Here is a 21,620-nt window from a genome sequence, read left to right on the forward strand (position 1 = left end):
AATGTATGTAAAGTTTGAGGCCTCTATCTCTCATAGTTTCCGAGATAATCAACTTTAAAGATTTTCAGACACTTTTATGCATTTCTCTTCCAATTTTCTTAATTTTCCAGTGAAATTTTGCACATATCAAGCCTGAAAGTGGCTCTAAATGTATGTAAAGTTTGAGGCCTCTATCTCTCATAGTTTCCGAGATAATCAACTTTAAAGATTTTCAGACACTTTTATGCATTTCTCGTCCAATTTTCTTAATTTTTCCAGTGAAATTTTGCACATATCAAGCCTGAAAGTGGCTCTAAGTGGATGTAAAGTTTGAGGCCTCTATCTCTCATAGTTTCCGAGATAATCAACTTTAAAGATTTTCAGACACTTTTATGCATTTCTCTTCCAATTTTCTTAATTTTCCAGTGAAATTTTGCACATGTCAAGGCCTGAAAGAGGCTCTAAATGGATGTAAAGTTTGAGGCCTCTATCTCTCATAGTTTCCGAGATAATCAACTTTAAAGTTTTTCAGACGCTTTTATGCATTTCTCGTCCAATTTTCTTAATTTTCCAGTGAAATTTTGCACATATCAAGCCTGAAAGTGGCTCTAAATGGATGTAAAGTTTGAGGCCTCTATCTCTCATAGTTTCCGAGATAATCAACTTTAAAGATTTTCAGACACTTTTATGCATTTCTCGTCCAATTTTCTTAATTTTCCAGTGAAATTTTGCACATATCAAGCCTGAAAGTGGCTCTAAATGTATGTAAAGTTTGAGGCCTCTATCTCTCATAGTTTCCGAGATAATCAACTTTAAAGATTTTCAGACACTTTTATGCATTTCTCGTCCAATTTTCTTAATTTTCCAGTGAAATTTTGCACATATCAAGCCTGAAAGTGGCTCTAAATGGATGTAAAGTTTGAGGCCTCTATCTCTCATAATTTCCGAGATAATCAACTTTAAAGATTTTCAGACACTTTTATGCATTTCCCGTCCAATTTTCTTAATTTTCCAGTGAAATTTTGCACATATCAAGCCTGAAAGAGGCTCAAAATGGATGTAAAGTTTGAGACCTCTATCTCTCATAGTTTCCGAGATAATCGACTTTAAAGATTTTCAGACACTTTTATGCATTTCTCGTCCAATTTTCTTAATTTTCCAGTGAAATTTTGCACATATCAAGCCTGAAAGAGGCTCTAAATGGATGTAAAGTTTGAGGCCTCTATCTCTCATAGTTTCCGAGATAATCAACTTTAAAGATTTTCAGACACTTTTATGCATTTCTCGTCCAATTTTCTTAATTTTCCAGTGAAATTTTGCACATATCAAGCCTGAAAGAGGCTCTAAATGGATGTAAAGTTTGAGGCCTCTATCTCTCATAGTTTCCGAGATAATCAACTTTAAAGATTTTCAGACACTTTTATGCATTTCTCGTCCAATTTTCTTAATTTTCCAGTGAAATTTTGCACATATCAAGCCTGAAAGAGGCTCTAAATGGATGTAAAGTTTGAGGCCTCTATCTCTCATAGTTTCCGAGATAATCAACTTTAAAGATTTTCAGACACTTTTATGCATTTCTCGTCCAATTTTCTTAATTTTCCAGTGAAATTTTGCACATATCAAGCCTGAAAGTGGCTCTAAGTGGATGTAAAGTTTGAGGCCTCTATCTCTCATAGTTTCCGAGATAATCAACTTTAAAGATTTTCAGACACTTTTATGCATTTCTCTTCCAATTTTCTTAATTTTCCAGTGAAATTTTGCACATATCAAGCCTGAAAGAGGCTCTAAATGGATGTAAAGTTTGAGGCCTCTATCTCTCATAGTTTCCGAGATAATCAACTTTAAAGATTTTCAGACACTTTTATGCATTTCCCGTCCAATTTTCTTAATTTTCCAGTGAAATTTTGCACATATCAAGCCTGAAAGTGGCTCTAAATGTATGTAAAGTTTGAGACCTCTATCTCTCATAGTTTCCGAGATAATCGACTTTAAAGATTTTCAGACACTTTTATGCATTTCTCGTCCAATTTTCTTAATTTTCCAGTGAAATTTTGCACATATCAAGCCTGAAAGAGGCTCTAAATGGATGTAAAGTTTGAGGCCTCTATCTCTCATAGTTTCCGAGATAATCAACTTTAAAGATTTTCAGACACTTTTATGCATTTCTCGTCCAATTTTCTTAATTTTCCAGTGAAATTTTGCACATATCAAGCCTGAAAGAGGCTCTAAATGGATGTAAAGTTTGAGGCCTCTATCTCTCATAGTTTCCGAGATAATCAACTTTAAAGATTTTCAGACACTTTTATGCATTTCTCGTCCAATTTTCTTAATTTTCCAGTGAAATTTTGCACATATCAAGCCTGAAAGAGGCTCTAAATGGATGTAAAGTTTGAGGCCTCTATCTCTCATAGTTTCCGAGATAATCAACTTTAAAGATTTTCAGACACTTTTATGCATTTCTCGTCCAATTTTCTTAATTTTCCAGTGAAATTTTGCACATATCAAGCCTGAAAGTGGCTCTAAATGGATGTAAAGTTTGAGGCCTCTATCTCTCATAGTTTCCGAGATAATCAACTTTAAAGATTTTCAGACACTTTTATGCATTTCTCGTCCAATTTTCTTAATTTTCCAGTGAAATTTTGCACATATCAAGCCTGAAAGTGGCTCTAAATGGATGTAAAGTTTGAGGCCTCTATCTCTCATAGTTTCCGAGATAATCAACTTTAAAGATTTTCAGACACTTTTATGCATTTCCCGTCCAATTTTCTTAATTTTCCAGTGAAATTTTGCACATATCAAGCCTGAAAGTGGCTCTAAATGTATGTAAAGTTTGAGGCCTCTATCTCTCATAGTTTCCGAGATAATCAACTTTAAAGATTTTCAGACACTTTTATGCATTTCTCGTCCAATTTTCTTAATTTTCCAGTGAAATTTTGCACATATCAAGCCTGAAAGAGGCTCTAAATGGATGTAAAGTTTGAGGCCTCTATCTCTCATAGTTTCCGAGATAATCAACTTTAAAGATTTTCAGACACTTTTATGCATTTCTCTTCCAATTTTCTTAATTTTCCAGTGAAATTTTGCACATATCAAGCCTGAAAGAGGCTCTAAATGGATGTAAAGTTTGAGGCCTCTATCTCTCATAGTTTCCGAGATAATCAATTTTAAAGATTTTCAGACACTTTTATGCATTTCTCGTCCAATTTTCTTAATTTTCCAGTGAAATTTTGCACATATCAAGGTTATTGACAAAATTTAAGTAAGTGGATATAAGGCAAAGGCATTATTGAAAAAAAAAGTAAATTAATTTATTAGGACTGAGACTGGAAGTACCCTGTTATTCCGTCAACGGATAGTCGGGCATTCGGTGGAATAGAATTATATAAAACTATCCCCTTGACGAAAAGCGTGCGGGAGAGCTGACTCGAGCTAGCTCTAGGAACCAAGAGTCCGCGGACCCTGGCAGAGGCCCCGGGAATCAGGAGTGAGGCTAAGTATTGCGGTCTCCCAGAAATTATCAAACGGAAAAGGAATGACACCGCTCTCAGACGGAGAAGTGATGGGAGATCACAACCCACCAGGATATTGCGTTGCTCGGAGATGTGATCACGGGGGCCGAGGCCACAAACGTACCTGACACAGCCGTGGAAGGTTACAGATAGCCTCCGCAGTGTGTCGAGGTTGTTTGTTTCTGAATTCGTTTTTTCGACCAGAGCGCCCCAAGTAGTCATTTGATGAACTTCAACTATATCAAAGAATTGTTGTATTTTGTGGGACTTTCCATTTAAAACCATATTTTAAGTGTCTTTGTGGAGTAGAGGCAATCAAATTGGCATCTGAGTGATTTCAAAGCGTTATTATGGGAAAAATCAATTTTTTCACACTTAAACGGAAAAATCGAAGTGATAGCGTAGTCTGAGCGGAAAATGATGTATGCACGAAATGTAGAGACAAATGTCCTCTACAATTATGTCGAAGTAATCATCAAAATCGGTTTAGCGACAGTCTAGATAATTGAGGTTATGTGATATTGAAATTCGTTTTTTGACTGTGGCGCCCCTGGTGTTGGTTCCACGAAGTTCAAATATTCTAGAAAGTTGTAGCATTTGGTGAAACCTTTCGTTTAAGCCCTCATTCATCAAAATCGGTCACATAGAACCGGAGATATGATTTTTTGAATTTCGTGAACTTTGACCCCTAATATCTCTGGTTCTGTTTTAACCGCAGCGCACATTTGCACCATTTTGGAAACGTCCTAGACTGGACTACAACATACTAAAATTTCATTAGCTTGCACAATGCCGTTTTTGAGAAAAGTGACTTTGAATTTCGATGAATTTTGACGCTATCACAGCGCCACCTGTGGTGACTTTTTGAACTTCCATCTGAAAGTGCTCATCGAGACGAAACCAAAAAGGTAAAATTTAGGTCGCTATGTTAGTTAGAACCGGAGATAAAGGCCGGTCAATGTTCGAACTTTGACCCCTTATAGCTCGGGTCAGAGGTTATGGATCGACTTAAGGTTTTTTTTTGTTTGATAGGTATAATCAATGGCTACAACATACTAAAATTTCAGCCCTATTGCATAAGGAATTTTTGAGTTATTTAACTTATAAGATTTAAAAATTTTCTTTTTAATAATAGCGCCCCCATCGGTGGTTTTATGAACTTGCGATGTTAGAAGAGGAAGTGGAATTTCATGAGAGCTTTCCAAAAAGCCCTCACTTTTTAAATTCTGATAATTAGAACCGGAGTTATGGCCATTTTAAGAAAATTTTTTTGGACCCGTATAGTTCGGGTTAGGGGGGTCGGGGACCTTAATTTTGGTATTGATGGAAAGCTCTAAGGCCCAGCTATAACATACTAACATTTGAGCCCGCTCGATGCCATAGGGGCGGAGCTATTGAGAAAACAAAAAAAATGGTGGTCTTCAAAATGGCGGAAGGAGGGGTGGGGGTGGGGGTCAATACACCAAGTAGCAATTTTCACCCGATATATAACCTTTGCCGAAAACCGCAAGTCGATATCTTTTTTAGTTTAGGAGCTATTAAGCTCCAAAAATCTGCGGTTCCTAAAGAAGCCATAAATAAATCAATTTTTTTTTTTTAATACTCCTGATATCTTCAATTACTACAGAGCAGTGCAGCATTTAACAGTTTACAAGGGTTTAAAAATAAAAATAATAAAAGGGACAGATAATCCTAACCGGCTTATGTAGGTGAGATTCTTAATGTGAGCTAACTCGGATTGTATGCAAATTTGATTTAGAGCTGAAGTTGGGAAACGCCATTCAGTAATCTTCAATCGAATTCGTGAAATTATACAAATTTTGTATTTAAACCAAAATATCAAGGATTTGGATGAACTGGCAGAAAAGTGATATAGAGAACTTTCTGGTCTACGTTTCACCTATATTATTTTGCCATAGAACATGATCTCATCGATTACTCAGAAGCCAAGATAAGCGAGGTTTTTTGTTTCTTAACTCGTTTTTTCATCCAGAGTGCCCCAAGTAGTCATTTGTTGAGCTTCAACTATTTCAAAGAATTGTTGTATTTTGTGGGACTTTCCATTTAAAACCCTATTTTAAGTGTCTTGCTGGAGTAGAGGCAGTCAAATGGGCATCTGAATGATTTCAAAGCATTATTATGGAAAAAATCAATTTTTTCACACTTAAACGGCAAAATCGCACTGATCGCATAATCTCATCAAAAATGATGTATGCACGAAATGTAGACACGAATGTTCTCTACAATTATGTCGAAGTAATCATTAAAATCGGTCCAGCGACAGTCGAGATAATTGAGGTTATGTGATATTGAAATTGGTTTTTCGACTGTAGCGCCTCTGGTGTTGGTCCCACGAAGTACAAATGTTTTATAAAGTTGTAGCATTTGGTGGGATCTTTCGTTTAAGCCCTTACTCATCAAAACCGGTCAAATAGAACCGGAGATATGATTTTTTGAATTTCGTGAACTTTGACCCCTCATATCTCCGGTTCTATTGAAATCGCAGCGCACTTCCGCCAAATTTTGGAAACGTCCTTGACTGGCACTCTAAAATTTCATTAACTTGCACAATGCCGTTTTTGAGAAAAGTGACTTTGAATTTCGATGAATTTTGACGCTATCACAGCGCCACCTGTGGTGACTTTTTGAACTTCCATCTGAAAATGCTCATCCAGACGAAACCAAAAAGGTAAAATTTAGGACGCTATGTTAATTAAAACCGGAGATAGAGGCCGGTCAATATTCGAACTTTGACCCCTTATAGCTCAGTTTAGGGGTTATGGATCGACTTCAGTATTTTTTTGTTTGATAGGTATAATCAAGGGCTACAACATACTAAAATTTCATCCCGATGTATAAAGGAATTTCTGAGTTATTTAACTTTGAAAATTGAAAAATCTTCTTTTAAAAAATAGCACCCCTAGCGGTGGTTTTATGAACTTGTAATGTTAGAAGGGGAAGTAGCATTTCATGAGAGCTTTCCAAAACTCCCTCACTATTTAAGTTCTGACAATTAGAACCGGAGTTATGGCCATTTTAAGAATTGTTTTTTGGACCCTTATTGCTCGGGTCAGGGGGATCGGGGGACCTTAAGTTTGGTATTGGTGGAAAGCCCTAAGGCCCAGCTACAACATACTAAAATTTGAGCCCGATCGATGCCATAGGGGCGAAGCCATTAAGAAAACAAAAAAAGGGGGTATGCAAAATGGCGGAAGGAGGGGTGGGGTGTGGGGGGTCAATGCACTAAGTTGCAATTTTCACCCGATATATAACCTTTGCCGAAAACCGCAAGTCGATATCTCTTTTAGTTTAGGAGCTATTAGGCTCCAAAGAGCGGCCGGCCGAACGGACGGACGGACCGACGGACGGACGGGAACGTAACTTAGCCCCCCATATATTCGTGATCAGGAAGTGGCGAAACACATTTTGGCCAAGTTTGAGCGCGATCGGAGGACAGGAAATTTTGTTAGGATTATAGTAGGTGAGATTGTTAAGAATCTCACCTAATAGCATTAGTTAGTGAAGAAAAAATATTTTCTCTATGGGTCACCAGTCAGTGACCTAATAGTCCTTGGAGTAATGAACATCGACGATTGTAATATTATTACAACGAAAATCATTATAAAAAATTATTTTCCTTATTTGGTTCGTAATTGCAACGAAGAAAATTTAAATTGGGTGATTTGATGGCACAATCAAGAGATATATAGTCTGTATGCTGAACCTAATATTATTGGTCATTTAAAAGCATCTCGCTTAAGGTGGGCCGGACACCTTCAATGAATGGATAATGCGAGAGTAACGAATAGACTATATGATAGTAAGCCAATGGGTTCAAGGAGAGTTGGTAGGCCAAGGATCACATGGGAGCAAGATATAGATGATGATGCGCGACAACTAGCAAAATCAAAATGGAGGTCGACAGCGATGGACAGAGAAGTTTGGAGGCAAATTGTTGCAGAGGCCAGGGCCCATTTCGGGCTGTAGCGCCACAAAAGAAGAAGAAGAAGATTTGATGGAATTTTTGTGGCCAACGGAATTGATTTTGAATTCCATCACTCAGCCAAAGAGCAAATGAGAGAGTGCGAGAGAGTGCGAGAGAGAGCAAGAGTGTGCACAAGATTGACAACTGCGGTGGGAACAAATGTAGTTGACGGATTTTTCCAGAGTTTTTCGCGAATTTTCTTAGTTGGTAAGTCAAATGACAATAATTTTCGTCTTGTGAAAGGTGTTTCTGTGTTTTTCAGTAATTATTTTGTTCACAATTTCACTTAATGTGGGCCGAAGCTGCTTCACACACACAAGCACTATCACGAAATTAGTGATAAATCTGCGTTTCACAGCAGAATCGCCCTACTGATCAATCCAGTTTCTCTCACAAAGAGAAATAAATGCTCTGGGACTTCGGAACACCACCAATGGCATATTTTGATAGTGCCATCTCTTACCATCGATCACCGAAACAAAAGCAATTTTTATTAGCCCTAATACACTTAATCTGTTTCCCGTCACAACATTGAGATTCAGCTCACAATTTTGCAGTGGGCAATTACGGAAATATTTTTTGTACAAATCTTCATGAATACAAGAGACACAAGCACCCGAATAAATCTCATATTTTATCTCTGTATCACAAGCAACGGTGGTTAAAAATTGAGGTTTAGGGCGTTTCTCAACTAAAACATTTATGGTACTACTCACAGAATTTATTTCCCCCAGCAGACGCTCTTCCTCCTCCAAATCACAGTTAAGGATGGCTTCCTCCGGCATATCCTCATCCAGGAGTTTCTCCACTTCACGTAGCTCCTTTTCTGAGCTGGAGAAGACGCTGCGCACCACCACACGTTGGCTTTCACAGCCATTCATTGCACTGCACTTTTTAGTGCGGCCATCTGGAAGATCACCTTCCTGGCTCTTTGCACCTTTCTTCCCATTGCCACTGCCACCATCCTGAACACTGGTATTCCGCTCACTTCCAATTCGCGGGTTTCTCTCAGGGTCCACTTTCACGACCACGCTATTGAGAAACATTGAGGAGATGTTATCCTCACGCTCGCTATCACTCGACTGGTCAGTGCGGTCAGTGTGGTTCACTCTCGAACGGGACTTCTTTTGAGGGCAATTGTATGCATAATGGTTTCCGCATTTCTGGCAATGATAGCATTGTACTTCCCTCTTTTTCTCTCGTGACATTGACCCACTTCTGGAACTGGACTCCTGCATTCGACTTTGACCAGCTGATCGACGCCTCTTTCTCCCGCCGGAATCTCTCCCAGAAGAACGCCCAGATGATCGATCCCTGTGCCTTTTTCTACCAACAAAGTTCACCTTTGTGGTTTTCATGAGCCCAACACTAGAGCTGGTAAGCTCTGCGGCTAAAGCACTTTTTAGGGATTCATCAAACCCTTTATCCAGAGAAATGAGCTTTTCCTTGATGCGTTCATTTGATAAGCCCATCACAAGCCTATCACGAAGCGCCCAGGGAAGGAACTCCCCAAAATCACAGGTCTCTGCCAGGGTCTGCAGAGCCATCACGAACTCTGAGATCGTTTCTCCCTCCAGTTGGTCACGCTTGTAGAAAACAAACCGCTCGCCAATGATGCTTCTTTTTGGCGCAAATTGTCCCTTTAGCACCTCAATGATCTCCGTGTATGTCTTGGATCTCACAGCCTCTGGATAAATTGCAGCCTTGAGAGTCTTGTAGGTCTCCGCTCCCACAAAGCTTAGGAAAATGGCGCATTCCATGCGATCTTCTGAAACTGAGTTCATATAGAACAAGTTCTCTATCCTCTCACAATACACATTGAAATCACCATCAGCGGAAAATTCTTCGATTTGCCCCACCAGAGGTTTGTTGAAGCCCGATGCAGCTGACGCAGCCTCTGTCGCGGAATTTGCCATCACGCACGCAATTCACTCACGAACTTTTTCTCCAAATTTACACTTTTAGACTTTTATTCTCGTCGCCAAAATGTGGCATCCGAGTGGAAGTAATAGCTGGTTGGTTTGGGGTGAACTAAACTGAACTGAAGGTTTATTTCTTCCTGGGTTTATATACATGAGTGATCCTAATAGAGAGGACCGCTACTTCATAGTCCTGATGGACTTTGCCACCTATTTGTGGGTATTCTCCAATGGATGGTACATTGGACCCATCTTTGTCTCATACATTTCATACGGTCATTTGAAAATTCATCACTTTTAACCTTAAGTATTTACTATATAGCGAATAGTTGGGGATATGCAAAAAAATATCCTAGATTCCTACCGGTGGCATCCAAAATCCCGAACACCAAAATCCCGAAAAGGCCAAAATCCCGAATTTTAAAAATCCTGATATTGATGAAATTATATGAAGGAAAATGTTTAGAATAATTTCCTAAGACTCACAAGATTTTCCTTTGCCTCCAGCAAGCGTGGGTGTAGCTGTGACACTTTTAAGAATTCGAGATTTTGGCTTTCGGGATTTTGGCCCATTCGGGATTTTGGCTTTCAGGATTTTGGCGTCCGGGATTTTGACCAAGACCCATTCCTACAACCTTCTACTTTGCGATTACGCACAAACATTAGAAGAAATACATTTAAGTAACCTAAGGAATAATCATATCGTTCCTTGGAATTTACAAGAGGCTAATTCACTTTTTTGCGGTTTTGAGATTTCAATGAACTTGCAGAAAGAAAATCTAATAAATTTTCAAATTGATTGAGTTACGAGGGCACTCCTAGAAGTCCCTGGTCTCGGAGGGGAAAAAAATTTTGATTACTTGTGCAGTTTATTTCGAGTAAAGAGCCACTAAATAAATTTATATCGCTCATAATTTTGTAAAACATGTAACTAACTCAAGCAAGTTGATTCCTTACCATTCTTATTCCGCAGGAAGGTTTGCACATCATTTACAATTACAAAACTCAACTTTAATAGAAACAACGATTTTGAATTGAAAAATTATGAAAATTTTGATGTTTATATTAATGCTCATACGAATAGAAAATAAATAAATTGTCTTCGTCCAGACATTAAATTGAAATAATTATTTATACCGAATTAAAAATATCTTAAAAATTGCTTAAAATTAGTTTGGCCCCTTTGAATTTCCAAGGAGCGATATTTGTTCATCTACTAGATACAATATAACCATAATCCCTTCAAAAAAATTTTACAAATGTAGAACTCCATTCTTTCGTTTAAATGTTACTTGAAGTTTTCGGTAGATTACTGACGGCAATTCATATACGAAGGTCAAGGAGATGAACTCCCTCCGGATGCGTCAGGGGGTGCAATCCTTTCAGGACAGGAAAACACAAAATTCTTTACCAAAGCTTTCGACGCTTCAACGCGTCTTCCTCAGTGGTCAAATCTGTGATTTGTCTCTGAAATTTTGTCCGCACAGTCTGTCTTTGGACATTGATCAATGTCCAATAAGGAGTACCCGCGACGAATTCCCAATTTTCCCTGTAAATCCTCATTTGGAGTAGTAGACAGACTGTGCGGACAAAATTTCAGAGACAAATCACAGATTTGACCACTGAGGAAGACGCGTTTAAGCGTCGAAAGCTTTGGCAAAGAATTTTGTGTTTTCCTGTCCTGAAAGGATTGCACCCCCTGACGCATCCGGAGGGAGTTCATCTCCTTGACCTTCGTATGTTACTTGAAGTTTTTCACGAAAAAATTAGAGATAAGGCTTTAAGGCACCCACTCTTCCTGATGAGGGAGTGACGGAATGGACGAAATATATTTTGGCACAGTTTATGTGCCATCAGAATATATGAATTATTTTTATGATTACAAGAAATGAAATTATTAAGAATATGATTAGAAAAAAAACCTATTAAGGATTGTATAGAATTTCCATTGATTGGAGATCTCTTAAAAATAAGAGACAAAAGACGGTTGGATTTTGAATATGCATGGAGGGAGAGAGAAGGAGGAAAAAGTGGTGAATAGGATCAGCTGGAAAGAAAGTAGGGGAATGAGCGGGAACGAGTCAGAGAATTACGTAAGACATGATTTTGCAAAGAGAAGTGAGGAGAAAAGTGTATTAGATTTATTTGTGTAATTATTATCAAAAATATTAACTTTAAAATACAGAAAAACGACAGTGACGTAGAGTTAAACTGTGTTCAGTCTAGTAGTGGAGAAATTGGTGTAAATAAATAATTGGTGAAGGTGATAATTGTGTTTCACTGCCTCAGTGGATTTGGTGAAGGGCATTTGGCGGTCATCGAGGAAAAGTCTTCTGGAAAATCCAGCCGCCTACGTTCCGGATCACTGTTGAAGACATTTAATAAAGGAATATATATTTCCAGGTACGTGAATATCACAAACGGTAGAAGGAAGCCCAAGAAACACACAGTCCCTGACAGATTTATAACACCACAATATATTTATAGGTAAACTGGGCAGGAAGAAGAGGGTATTAGATATCACAGAATCCTATCACAGAGAAATTATTGTTTACCACAGGTAATTCTCCACATCAGTGGTCCTTCGAAGGAAAAGAGACCCCAACGAGGAGGCTTCAGTCACACGGCATCAGCCACGAGAACCTCGCAGTTTCGCCTGTTGACATTCGCACTCTGAAGACAATTGCCTTGTAGAAAAATCTTGGATATCTGCAGAAAATCTTTGGCCATTCACTGGGTATCCAGCAGAATTGAAAAGGAACTCCACGAAGAAGAGGACAAAGAAGCAGCTCCAAAGATGGCGAATATCAAGAGTCGAAGCGCATATAAAGGGCAACTTACCAGTGTAAAGACAGCCATATCCCGCTACCATGAAGATGAAAGTCTGTTGAGTAGAGACGGTGCTCGAGCGTACCTTGAGACGAATTTGGAGATTTGTGACAGAATCAGGGTTCGATACAATAGGGTACAGGATGAAATCATTAACCAAGCTGAATCAGAAGAAGAGCGCGAAAGGGAAATTGAGGAGCAAAATAATTTCCTATTGGAAATTGATGAAGCGGAAGAGAAACTGACTGAACTGATTGTCAATATCAAAGTCAATGAATCTGCAAAGAAAGATCTTTTCCATTCAACCGTCATTGAAGATGAACGAATTGACAAACTTCTCGATGGCTTCTCAAAACTCGAACCAGTGAAAATCCCCACATTCAACGGAGAGCATGCGCAGTGGCGTTCATTCAAAGAGATGTTCATCAATCTGGTGGACAGCAACAAGAAACTGTCAAAGACGCAAAAGCTGCACCATCTCAAGACGAAGTTGACAGGAAAGGCCTTTGATGCCATTGATCATCTCGATATGTGTGATGAAAACTAGGACATAGCGTGGGAAACCATCACAAACCGATTTGAGTGCAAGAAAAAGGTCATCAACGGTCACATCGAACGCATCAAGAGCCTACCTACTCTGAAGAATCCTATCGTCGATGATCTCAGGAATATCTACGATGTCTCCACGGCGACTATCAACGCAATGGACGCTTTGAAGGTCAACACTCGAGATCCGTGGATCATCTACGAAGTCCTGAGCAAACTCGATCACGAGACACAGATGCTATGGTCGCAGGAGCAGTCAGACGTGCCAACATGGGACGAGTTTAAGGTATTTCTAAATAAACGTTGTAAAGCTTTAGATTTATGTCCATCCACGTACACTAGTAATGTAAACAGTTCAGGTTCAAAAGTTCAAATTCAGAAACAAAAAATTGTAAAGTCCCTCACGATCTCTAAAGAAAATTCAAGTCAAAAGCATGAGTCATGTATCGTTTGCAAGAAATCCGCACATAAGTTGTGGAAATGCGGTAAATTCAAGTCATTTCCTGCAGCTAAAAGGCTCGAAACTGTTAACAATTTAAATCTTTGCATGAATTGTATATCAGAAAGTAGATCCCAGCATGCTGTAGACAAATGCCCTTATCCTCCTTGCAAGCATTGCAATAAGTCTCATAATTATTGGGTTCACGATGCTCTCTCCAACCCCCCGTCAAAGGTTACTCAAGACAATCCTCAATCAGTTTCCGAGGATCAGAAGAAGCCAGCCGTGCTGAGTAGCTTTCTTCCGTCAAACAAGAGTGCCAATGGTGAGATTCATCGCTCTATTTTGAAGACAGCATGTGTAAGAATTCTGGATTCCCAACAAAATGTCCATGTGTGTCGCGCCCTTTTGGATTTTGGATCCGAGATTTCTGTGATGACAACCGAATTGTGCCAGAGATTGAGATTGAAGTTGCAAAAGTCCCCTTACACTCAAGTTGAAGGATTTCAAGGACAAGTAAGCAGCCTCAAGCATCAAGTGAATGCAATCCTCATCCCTCAGGAAGGAACGCAAATTTCTTTGCAATGTCAGGTTTCACAAAAGATTTCCACCAATTTGCCTACATCTCAGATAAACCCTCGGGATGTAAGGGTTCCCACGGGATTCGTGCTCGCTGACTCAGAGTGGCATGTGTCTAGGCCAATTGACCTACTCATCGGAGCAGCACACGAAGACGAAATTATGCTGGACGAAGTTTACAAAATGGGCCCAGGAATTCCATCACTCAGAAATACCGTCTTCGGTTGGGTAGTTTGCGGAAAATGGCAGCCTAATGGCGCACAATCAGCAGACACTCCCCCCGTTTGCCACACAATATCCCTGAAAACCATTGATGAGACCCTCAGGAAATTCTGGGAACTCGAAGAACTCTCAGAAGAATGTCCACAAACGGTCGAGTATAGGGAAGTGGAAGAATTATATTCAAGTACGACAAAAAGATCGGAAAACGGTCAGTACAATGTTCGTCTACCTTTGAAGGGAAACTTCGGTGAACTCGGATCTAACCGAAAGCGAGCTTCAAGGCAAATGAACTTCCTAGAGAGAAGGTTCTCACAGAATCCTCAACTATACAAGGAGTACTCTAATATCTTTGAAGAGTATCTGAGTTTGGGAATCATAGAGAGAGTGCCTCTAATCGAGCTTCAAGCTAAGTCATATTACATGACACATCACTGTGTTGTTCGAGAAAACGCGTCATCTACCAAAGTCAGGATCGTTTTCAACTGCGGATCTGTTTCTGAGACCGGCATAAGTCTCAACGATGTTATCAAAGTGGGGCCTGTCGTTCAACCGGAGTTGATAGAGATCTTGTGGAGATTTAGACGATTCCCGATTGCACTATCCTGTGACATTGTCAAAATGTATTTGCAGGTACAACTCAATGAGGATCACAGAGATTTGCAACGTTTTCTTTGGCGAACATCACCAAGTGAACCAATCATGGACTACAGGTTCAAGACCTTGTGTTTTGGCAATGCTGCGTCACCCTATCTTGCCACAAAGACGTTGATCAAACTTGCAGAAGATGAAGGAGAAAGTTACCCACGAGCAGCAGAAGTTCTTCGGAACAATTTTTACGTGGATGACTGTCTATTGTCAGTGGAGACCACAAAGGAAGCGATCGAGGTGCAGAAAGATCTCATTAGTCTTCTCGGCAAAGCTCAAATGAAGCTATCCAAGTGGCAATCCAACTCTCCGACAGTACTTCAAACATTGCAAGAAGGCAACACAGAGGCAAAGGAAGTCTCAATCTCTGATGGCTGCGTGAAAGCGCTAGGATTGATGTGGAATCCGTCAAACGACACCTTTTCATTTCAAGTCGATACAATGGTCGAGAATTTAGTTCCAACCAAGAGAAATATCCTGAGAGTGGTGGCAAGGATTTATGATCTGCTAGGACTACTAGCCCCCATCACAATCAACGCGAAATTAATCTTGCAGAATCTTTGGAAGAATGAGATTGACTGGGATACCGAGGTTGAGGGAGATATTTTGCGAGAGTGGAAAAAATTTATTGCCTCACTACAACACATTCCGTCTATGAGAATATCTCGATGGACATCGAAAAACGAAAATGTTTGTGAAGAGCAGCTCCACATGTTCTCGGATGCCTCCAACCTAGCCTAGGGAGCCGCAGTGTACCATGTCACCAAGGATGTCTCAGGACGAATTTCAAGTCAGATGTTGACGGCGAAGTCGAAAGTTGCGCCAATCAAAACTAAGACAATCCCGAAGCTAGAACTTTGTGCAGCAACACTTGGGGTCAAACTGTTAGCAAAGGTCGAAAAAAGTCTGAAAATCAGCAAGGTTTATTGTTGGGTAGACGCCAAGGTAGTTCTTGCGCAAATTGCATCCGCTTCAAACAAACAAGACGTTTTCACCAAAAATAGAGTGACAACGATCAGAGAGTTGACAGCTGTTGAATGTTGGAGACACGTTCCCACAAAAGAAAACCCGGCAGACCTCATTTCAAGAGGAACCACAGCCATGGAGTTGGATAACTCATCATTGTATTGGGAAGGCCCACATTGGTTAAAGGAGAGTGATTTAGCTTGGGAAAGCAAGGAAAGTGTTCCACCAGCAGTCGAGGAGTCACAAGACATTTCAGTCGCTACACTCACTGTCAACAAATCAGAAGCATTCATGAGCAGCTTCAGACGATTCACTTCACGTAGAGGAGTTTGCAAAGAAGTGTTCTCAGATAACGGAAAGAATTTCCTAGGAGCATCACGTGAACTTCAACGTCTGTTAGCAGAAGAAGCTCAAACCATTCAAGACCAAACAATCAACCAGAACATTACCTGGCACTTTCAACCGGCTCGTTCTCCGCACTTCAACGGATTAGTCGAAGCAGCAGTGAAGTCAGCAAAGACTCATCTCAAGAAAGTTATTGGCGAGCAACGACTAAATTATGAGGAATTTTATACAATTCTCACACAGGTCGAAGCCGTGTTGAATAGTAGGCCGATCACCATTCTGTCGGACGATCCCAGAGATCCACAACCATTGACTCCGGGTCATTTTTTGCTTTTGGCATCACCGACTCAGCTGCCTAATGAAAATCTTGCATCCGTGAGGATGAACCACTTGACAAGATGGCAATTGTGTCAGCGGATTGTACAAGATTTTGTGAGAAAGTGGAGGCTATCCTACTTGCACACACTTCAAGAGCGTTCGAAATGGCACACGGAGAAAGTGAACCTGAAGGTGGACGACATTGTGATTCTGCACGATGCTTCCATAGGAAACACCAAATGGACGACAGGACGAGTTGTTGGAGTTCATACTGGAGCGGACGGGAAGGTGAGAGTTATTGACATAAAAAACCCGACAGGCACCTATACCAGGTCAGTGACTAAAGTTGCCAAATTTCCAACATGTGAGAGTCACAATCTCCCCCGGGAGCATGTATAGAATTTCCATTGATTGGAGATCTCTTAAAAATAAGAGACAATAGACGGTTGGATTTTGAATATGCATGGAGGGAGAGAGAAGGAGGAATAAGTGGTGAATGAGATCAGCTGGAAAGAAAGTAGGGGAATGAGCGGGAACGAGTCAGAGAATTACGTAAGACTTGATTTTGCAAAGAGAAGTGAGGAGAAAAGTGTATTAGATTTATTTGTGTAATTATTATCAAAAATATTAACTTTAAAATACAGAAAAACGACAGTGACGTAGAGTTAAACTGTGTTCAGCCTAGTAGTGGAGAAATTGGTGTAAATAAATAATTGGTGAAGGTGATAATTGTGTTTCACTGCCTCAGTGGATTTGGTGAAGGGCATTTGGCGGTCATCGAGGAAAAGTCTTCTGGAAAATCCAGCCGCCTACGTTCCGGATCACTGTTGAAGACATTTAATAAAGGAATATATATTTCCAGGTACGTGAATATCACAAACGGTAGAAGGAAGCCCAAGAAACACACAGTCCCTGACAGATTTATAACACCACAATATATTTATAGGTAAACTGGGCAGGAAGAAGAGGGTATTAGATATCACAGAATCCTATCACAGAGAAATTATTGTTTACCACAGGTAATTCTCCACAGGGATAATTTTTATATTTTACCCGTATCTGGGTCCTCATTTTGAACACCAACTTTCTCCTCCTGATTCACAATTAATGCGAAGTTGGGCGATCGAGCATATGTCTGTATGTAGACAGAAAATACTGCATCGTCCTGAAGCCTCGTGCCAAAATCATTAGTAAAATAAATTTGTCCATCAATCCCATAGAGATTTTTGACTGAAATTGAAAAAAAAGCCCAGATAAGCTTATATAGTGGGTTGGTGTAGAGACGGATGGGACCCATAATTCGAAAGATCTCGATCTGAGATACATATATGCTAAAATTTCATCGAAATCGCTTCATAAATACGGAAAATGCAAACTGGTCAAGATATTTTTGATTATAGCTCGGGTCAGGGAACATCGAGAGAGAAAAGGGAGTAGAGATAGAGTTTGGTGGTCAATTATGGTACAAGGGTCTGGGTACCTTAGGTATCGCTACTTCCCCGAGGTCGACTGCTTCTCAATAGGTGACAGGGATACAAAATTTTCACGTATCATAGGTATATAACGGACAAGTTGGGAGAAAATGAGCTCCTATCGTACAGGGAGTCAAAATTTCTCCCTGTGAATTTTTTCCCTAATCCTCTGGAGCTTCTTTGCAATAGCCTAATTCCGAAGGTGTCACCACAGCATCCTGCTTCTCCTCCTCAACCTCCTATCTATCCTCAAATGCAGTCGGTAAGCCCAAATAATTGCCCCTCAACTCATTGCAGCCTGCTATTGATCAACTATGGAGATAAAGAGCGTTTCCCACAGATTTGGGTACTTGTCAGTCGAGGTATCGTGAACACCGTACAAGCCACTCCATCACATTTTCCTGCTACAGAGATTTATCCACATTCTCATTTACTTTTTGTCAATACACTCAAGGGATATGCTACTGATTTTAATGAGGCAAATGTTTTATTAACGTATCTTTGTGGGACTGCGCAATACAGAAAAGTGAGGTTAAGTTATTCCGGAAGGCTGCTTGAAGAATTATTTTGGGGCATTTTTAAGTAATTTTCTTACAAACATCGATACGGATATACTTCCCCAACCTCTAATGATTGATATTGAGACAAAGCTGCGAGTTTATAATAAAATGATTATAAATTACTCTATCTCAAAGCCGCCTTTACTGCTTTCCTTTGATTTCGAGCAGTAAAAAAAATATAATGGCGGCCGTTGATAGGAAGCTATTAATGATGAAAATGCAATAGTTTCTTACCACTTTGTATGAAATGCCCGTATCCAGGAAAATTGCCGTTTTCCCCTTTGATTAGTCCGAGACGCTTTTCCTCTCGATGTGAAAAATTTACAAGCACAGTGTCTTCTGTTGCCATCGTTGCGATCGTAGCCAGTACAGTTCCACCCGACTGGACAATACTACATATGTTCTACTACCCGACTGACCAATAGTTATTTTATAATACATTAGCAAAAGCATCTTTTCTGTGTGTTCTGGTGGGGAATCTATTTAAAAAAAAAATAATAATAATAATACAGTGATTAAAATAAGTATATATAATTCCACCCCATAATCCTTAATGAAACTAAACAAAAAAAAGGAGTTTCGAAAAAATCCATGCTTAGACCCTAATGTTCTTACTTACCGTCGTTGCGGGTGACTTTGCACGTTTTTTCGCTATTTTTCAACTTTGCTCTCTAAAAGTGGATAGTTAAAGTGAAAGGAGGGGGGTTAATGGGTAAAATTATTTGTATTCAGTTGTTAATGAATAGATTTTGTGCCACTAATATTAATTTTATAAAATTTTACTATGTTTAAAAAAATCAAGAAAAAAGGCTTGCACTGGGGTTAAGGTGCGGGTGACTTTGCACTTTTTAATAAATACTAAAAAATAAACAATTTCTGATAATAAACGACAATGAAGATCTTCAGTTCTAAGTGTAAGATGCACGAGATCTACAAGATGACGTGGTCGCCATCTTGATTTGACGTTTCTGTCCGCCATTTTGAATAACTGTCAAACCCTAAAACTAGTCCGATTTGATTGAAATTTTAGTACGTTGTAGCTGATGTCAAGACCTTTTCAAAACGTATCTATGTTCTAGTCTACGTCAAGTATTTACCTAGATACGGAGACTCAAAGTTTAAAATTTTGTAATACTCATATTTTGGCGGTCTTTATTTTTTAATCTTCAATATTTGAAACCTAAACGAAATGCCTCAGTAACCATTAGAAATGGTTGAGGCTTTTATTTTATATATTTATTTACTCTAACATAATTAAAAAAAAAATAAACGAAAAGCACATTTTATTAATTTTTTATTTTTCATCTTTGCGAAAACAGTTTATAGGATTCACAAATAATGCGCTGTTATAAACAAAAACATTACTTTTCTTTTTATTTGTTTATTATATCTCATCGCCTAACGATAGAGCTGTCTTTTTTGTGATGGTTTTGATAAAAGAAACTCCTCGTTGTTCTGTATTCATGAAAGTGTCAAAATTTTGAACTTGGAGCCCCTATATCCAGACAATCACTTGACCTAGGTCGGATTTTATATATGTTCTGAAAAGGCCTTGATATCAGCTAGAACATACTAAAATTTCAGCTCAATCGGATGAGATTTTTGTTTTGACAGTTATTCAAAATGGCGGACAGAAACGTCAAATCAATATGGCAACCATACCATCTTGTAGATCTCGGTCATTTTATCTTAAGTTCCCACAAAATTGGATAATTTTTAGCCAAATACTTCTATAATAAAGTTTTAGAAAGACCATTATATGCAATTTTATAACATAAATCATGCGTTCTTAGGAACATAATAGCGAAAAAAAAGTATTTGAATAAAAATAATCAACAAAATCGAAGTGGATTATTCTAGCCAGATAAATTTAGAATAGATTTGAGTAATTTACTACTCTGAAATCGATTTTGGAATTGCCCCTTCAGATAACTTTTTCACGGAGCCGTTTTTTTGACAAAATACCTATATTAGCACTTCTTTGACTATTACTGAAACTATAAGAATCCTTTTGAGGATCATTGTACCTTACTTGGTACATAACATATCCCTATATACTTTGACATGGTAGACCAGATCGACGAACACCATCAGTAAGTGCTAGAATTTAAGAAAGTCTTACGGACAGCAGAGTGCAAAGTCACCCACCGAGTGCAAAGTCACCCGCAACGACGGTACCAATATAAAAAATCGACATTTCAATTTTTTATTCTAATGGCGCTGGCACACCTTTTCAATTTAGTAAAATTCAATCGATTGCAATTTTACCTCTTACTCTTTCAATCTGAAATAAAATATAGCTGTCTCTTTCTGTCAAATAAAAATTGAATTTTCAATTTCAATTTTAATGGCGCTGGCACACCTTTTCAATTTAGTGAAATTCAATCGATTGAAAATTTACCTCTCTTACTCTTTCAAACTGAAATCAGATATAGCTGTCTCTTTCTGTCGAATAGAAATTCAATTTCAATTTCATTTTTAATTTCAATTTAAAATTTCATTTGGCAGAAAGAGATGACTATATCTGATTTCAGTTTGAAAGAGTGAGAGGTAAAATTTCAATCGATTGAATTACACTGAATTGAAAAGGTGTACCAGCGCCATAAGTATTTTTATAATTATAATAGAAATTTGTGTTTTAGGTTGGAAATAATTATAATTCCACTTAACAAATTAAGCGCTAGGGTTTTTTATTTTTGACCAATTTAAGGTTAATATCTTTTAATAATTTTATTTTTACTATTATTTATAAATAAAGTTGCATTTTATGAAGTTTTCACTAATTTTTGCGGAAATATCGTGGGGAAAATGTTTGGAAGAAATATGCAAGGACATTATGGTCAACGTATGATTTTTTTCAAATCTTCGTTTCTTGTTGAGTTTCTTTAAGGACAATGGGGTGAAATTATACTTATTTCCATCACTTTATTATTGAAAATTTGATATCCAATTGAATTTGTTGAAATTTTCCCTGATAATCTTATCTGATTTGAATTCTTGTTGACATTTTATTTTTCTTATAAAGTAGTTACAAAACAGTAGTCTTCTAAATTCGAACGTTCGGAGGGCTTTTTGACATTTCTCAACTCCCGCAAATTCGAACGATTTTTTCGAAACTAACGAAATTTATTTGAGATTAAATTGTACTTTCAATCAACTTCCCATACTTTCCCAGAAAGTCTTAGTGGTAAAATACTTTCTTTTCATTTTATGCGATCATAATGTATGTATTTTAATCAAATTTTAAAGTGTTGTAGTCTAGGCTGTGAAGTTTCCGAAAAGTGACGTGGGTTCGCTGTGATCACAA

At 38.6% G+C, this 21,620-nt stretch overlaps 1 protein-coding gene across 1 annotated transcript; it reads left to right on the forward strand.

The window, feature by feature from the left end:
- The first annotated feature begins 12,924 nt into the window (after nucleotides 1-12,924).
- On the forward strand, nucleotides 12,925-15,393 carry LOC129808959 (uncharacterized). The gene is made up of 2 exons (XM_055858867.1): nucleotides 12,925-13,053; nucleotides 13,441-15,393. The coding sequence occupies exons 1-2, from the start codon at nucleotides 12,925-12,927 to the stop codon at nucleotides 15,391-15,393; spliced, it is 2,082 nt and encodes a 693-aa protein (XP_055714842.1).
- The last annotated feature ends 6,227 nt before the right edge of the window (nucleotides 15,394-21,620 follow it).

Source organism: Phlebotomus papatasi, unplaced genomic scaffold, assembly GCF_024763615.1.
Source record: "Phlebotomus papatasi isolate M1 unplaced genomic scaffold, Ppap_2.1 HiC_scaffold_241, whole genome shotgun sequence".
NCBI lineage: Eukaryota > Metazoa > Arthropoda > Insecta > Diptera > Psychodidae > Phlebotomus > Phlebotomus papatasi.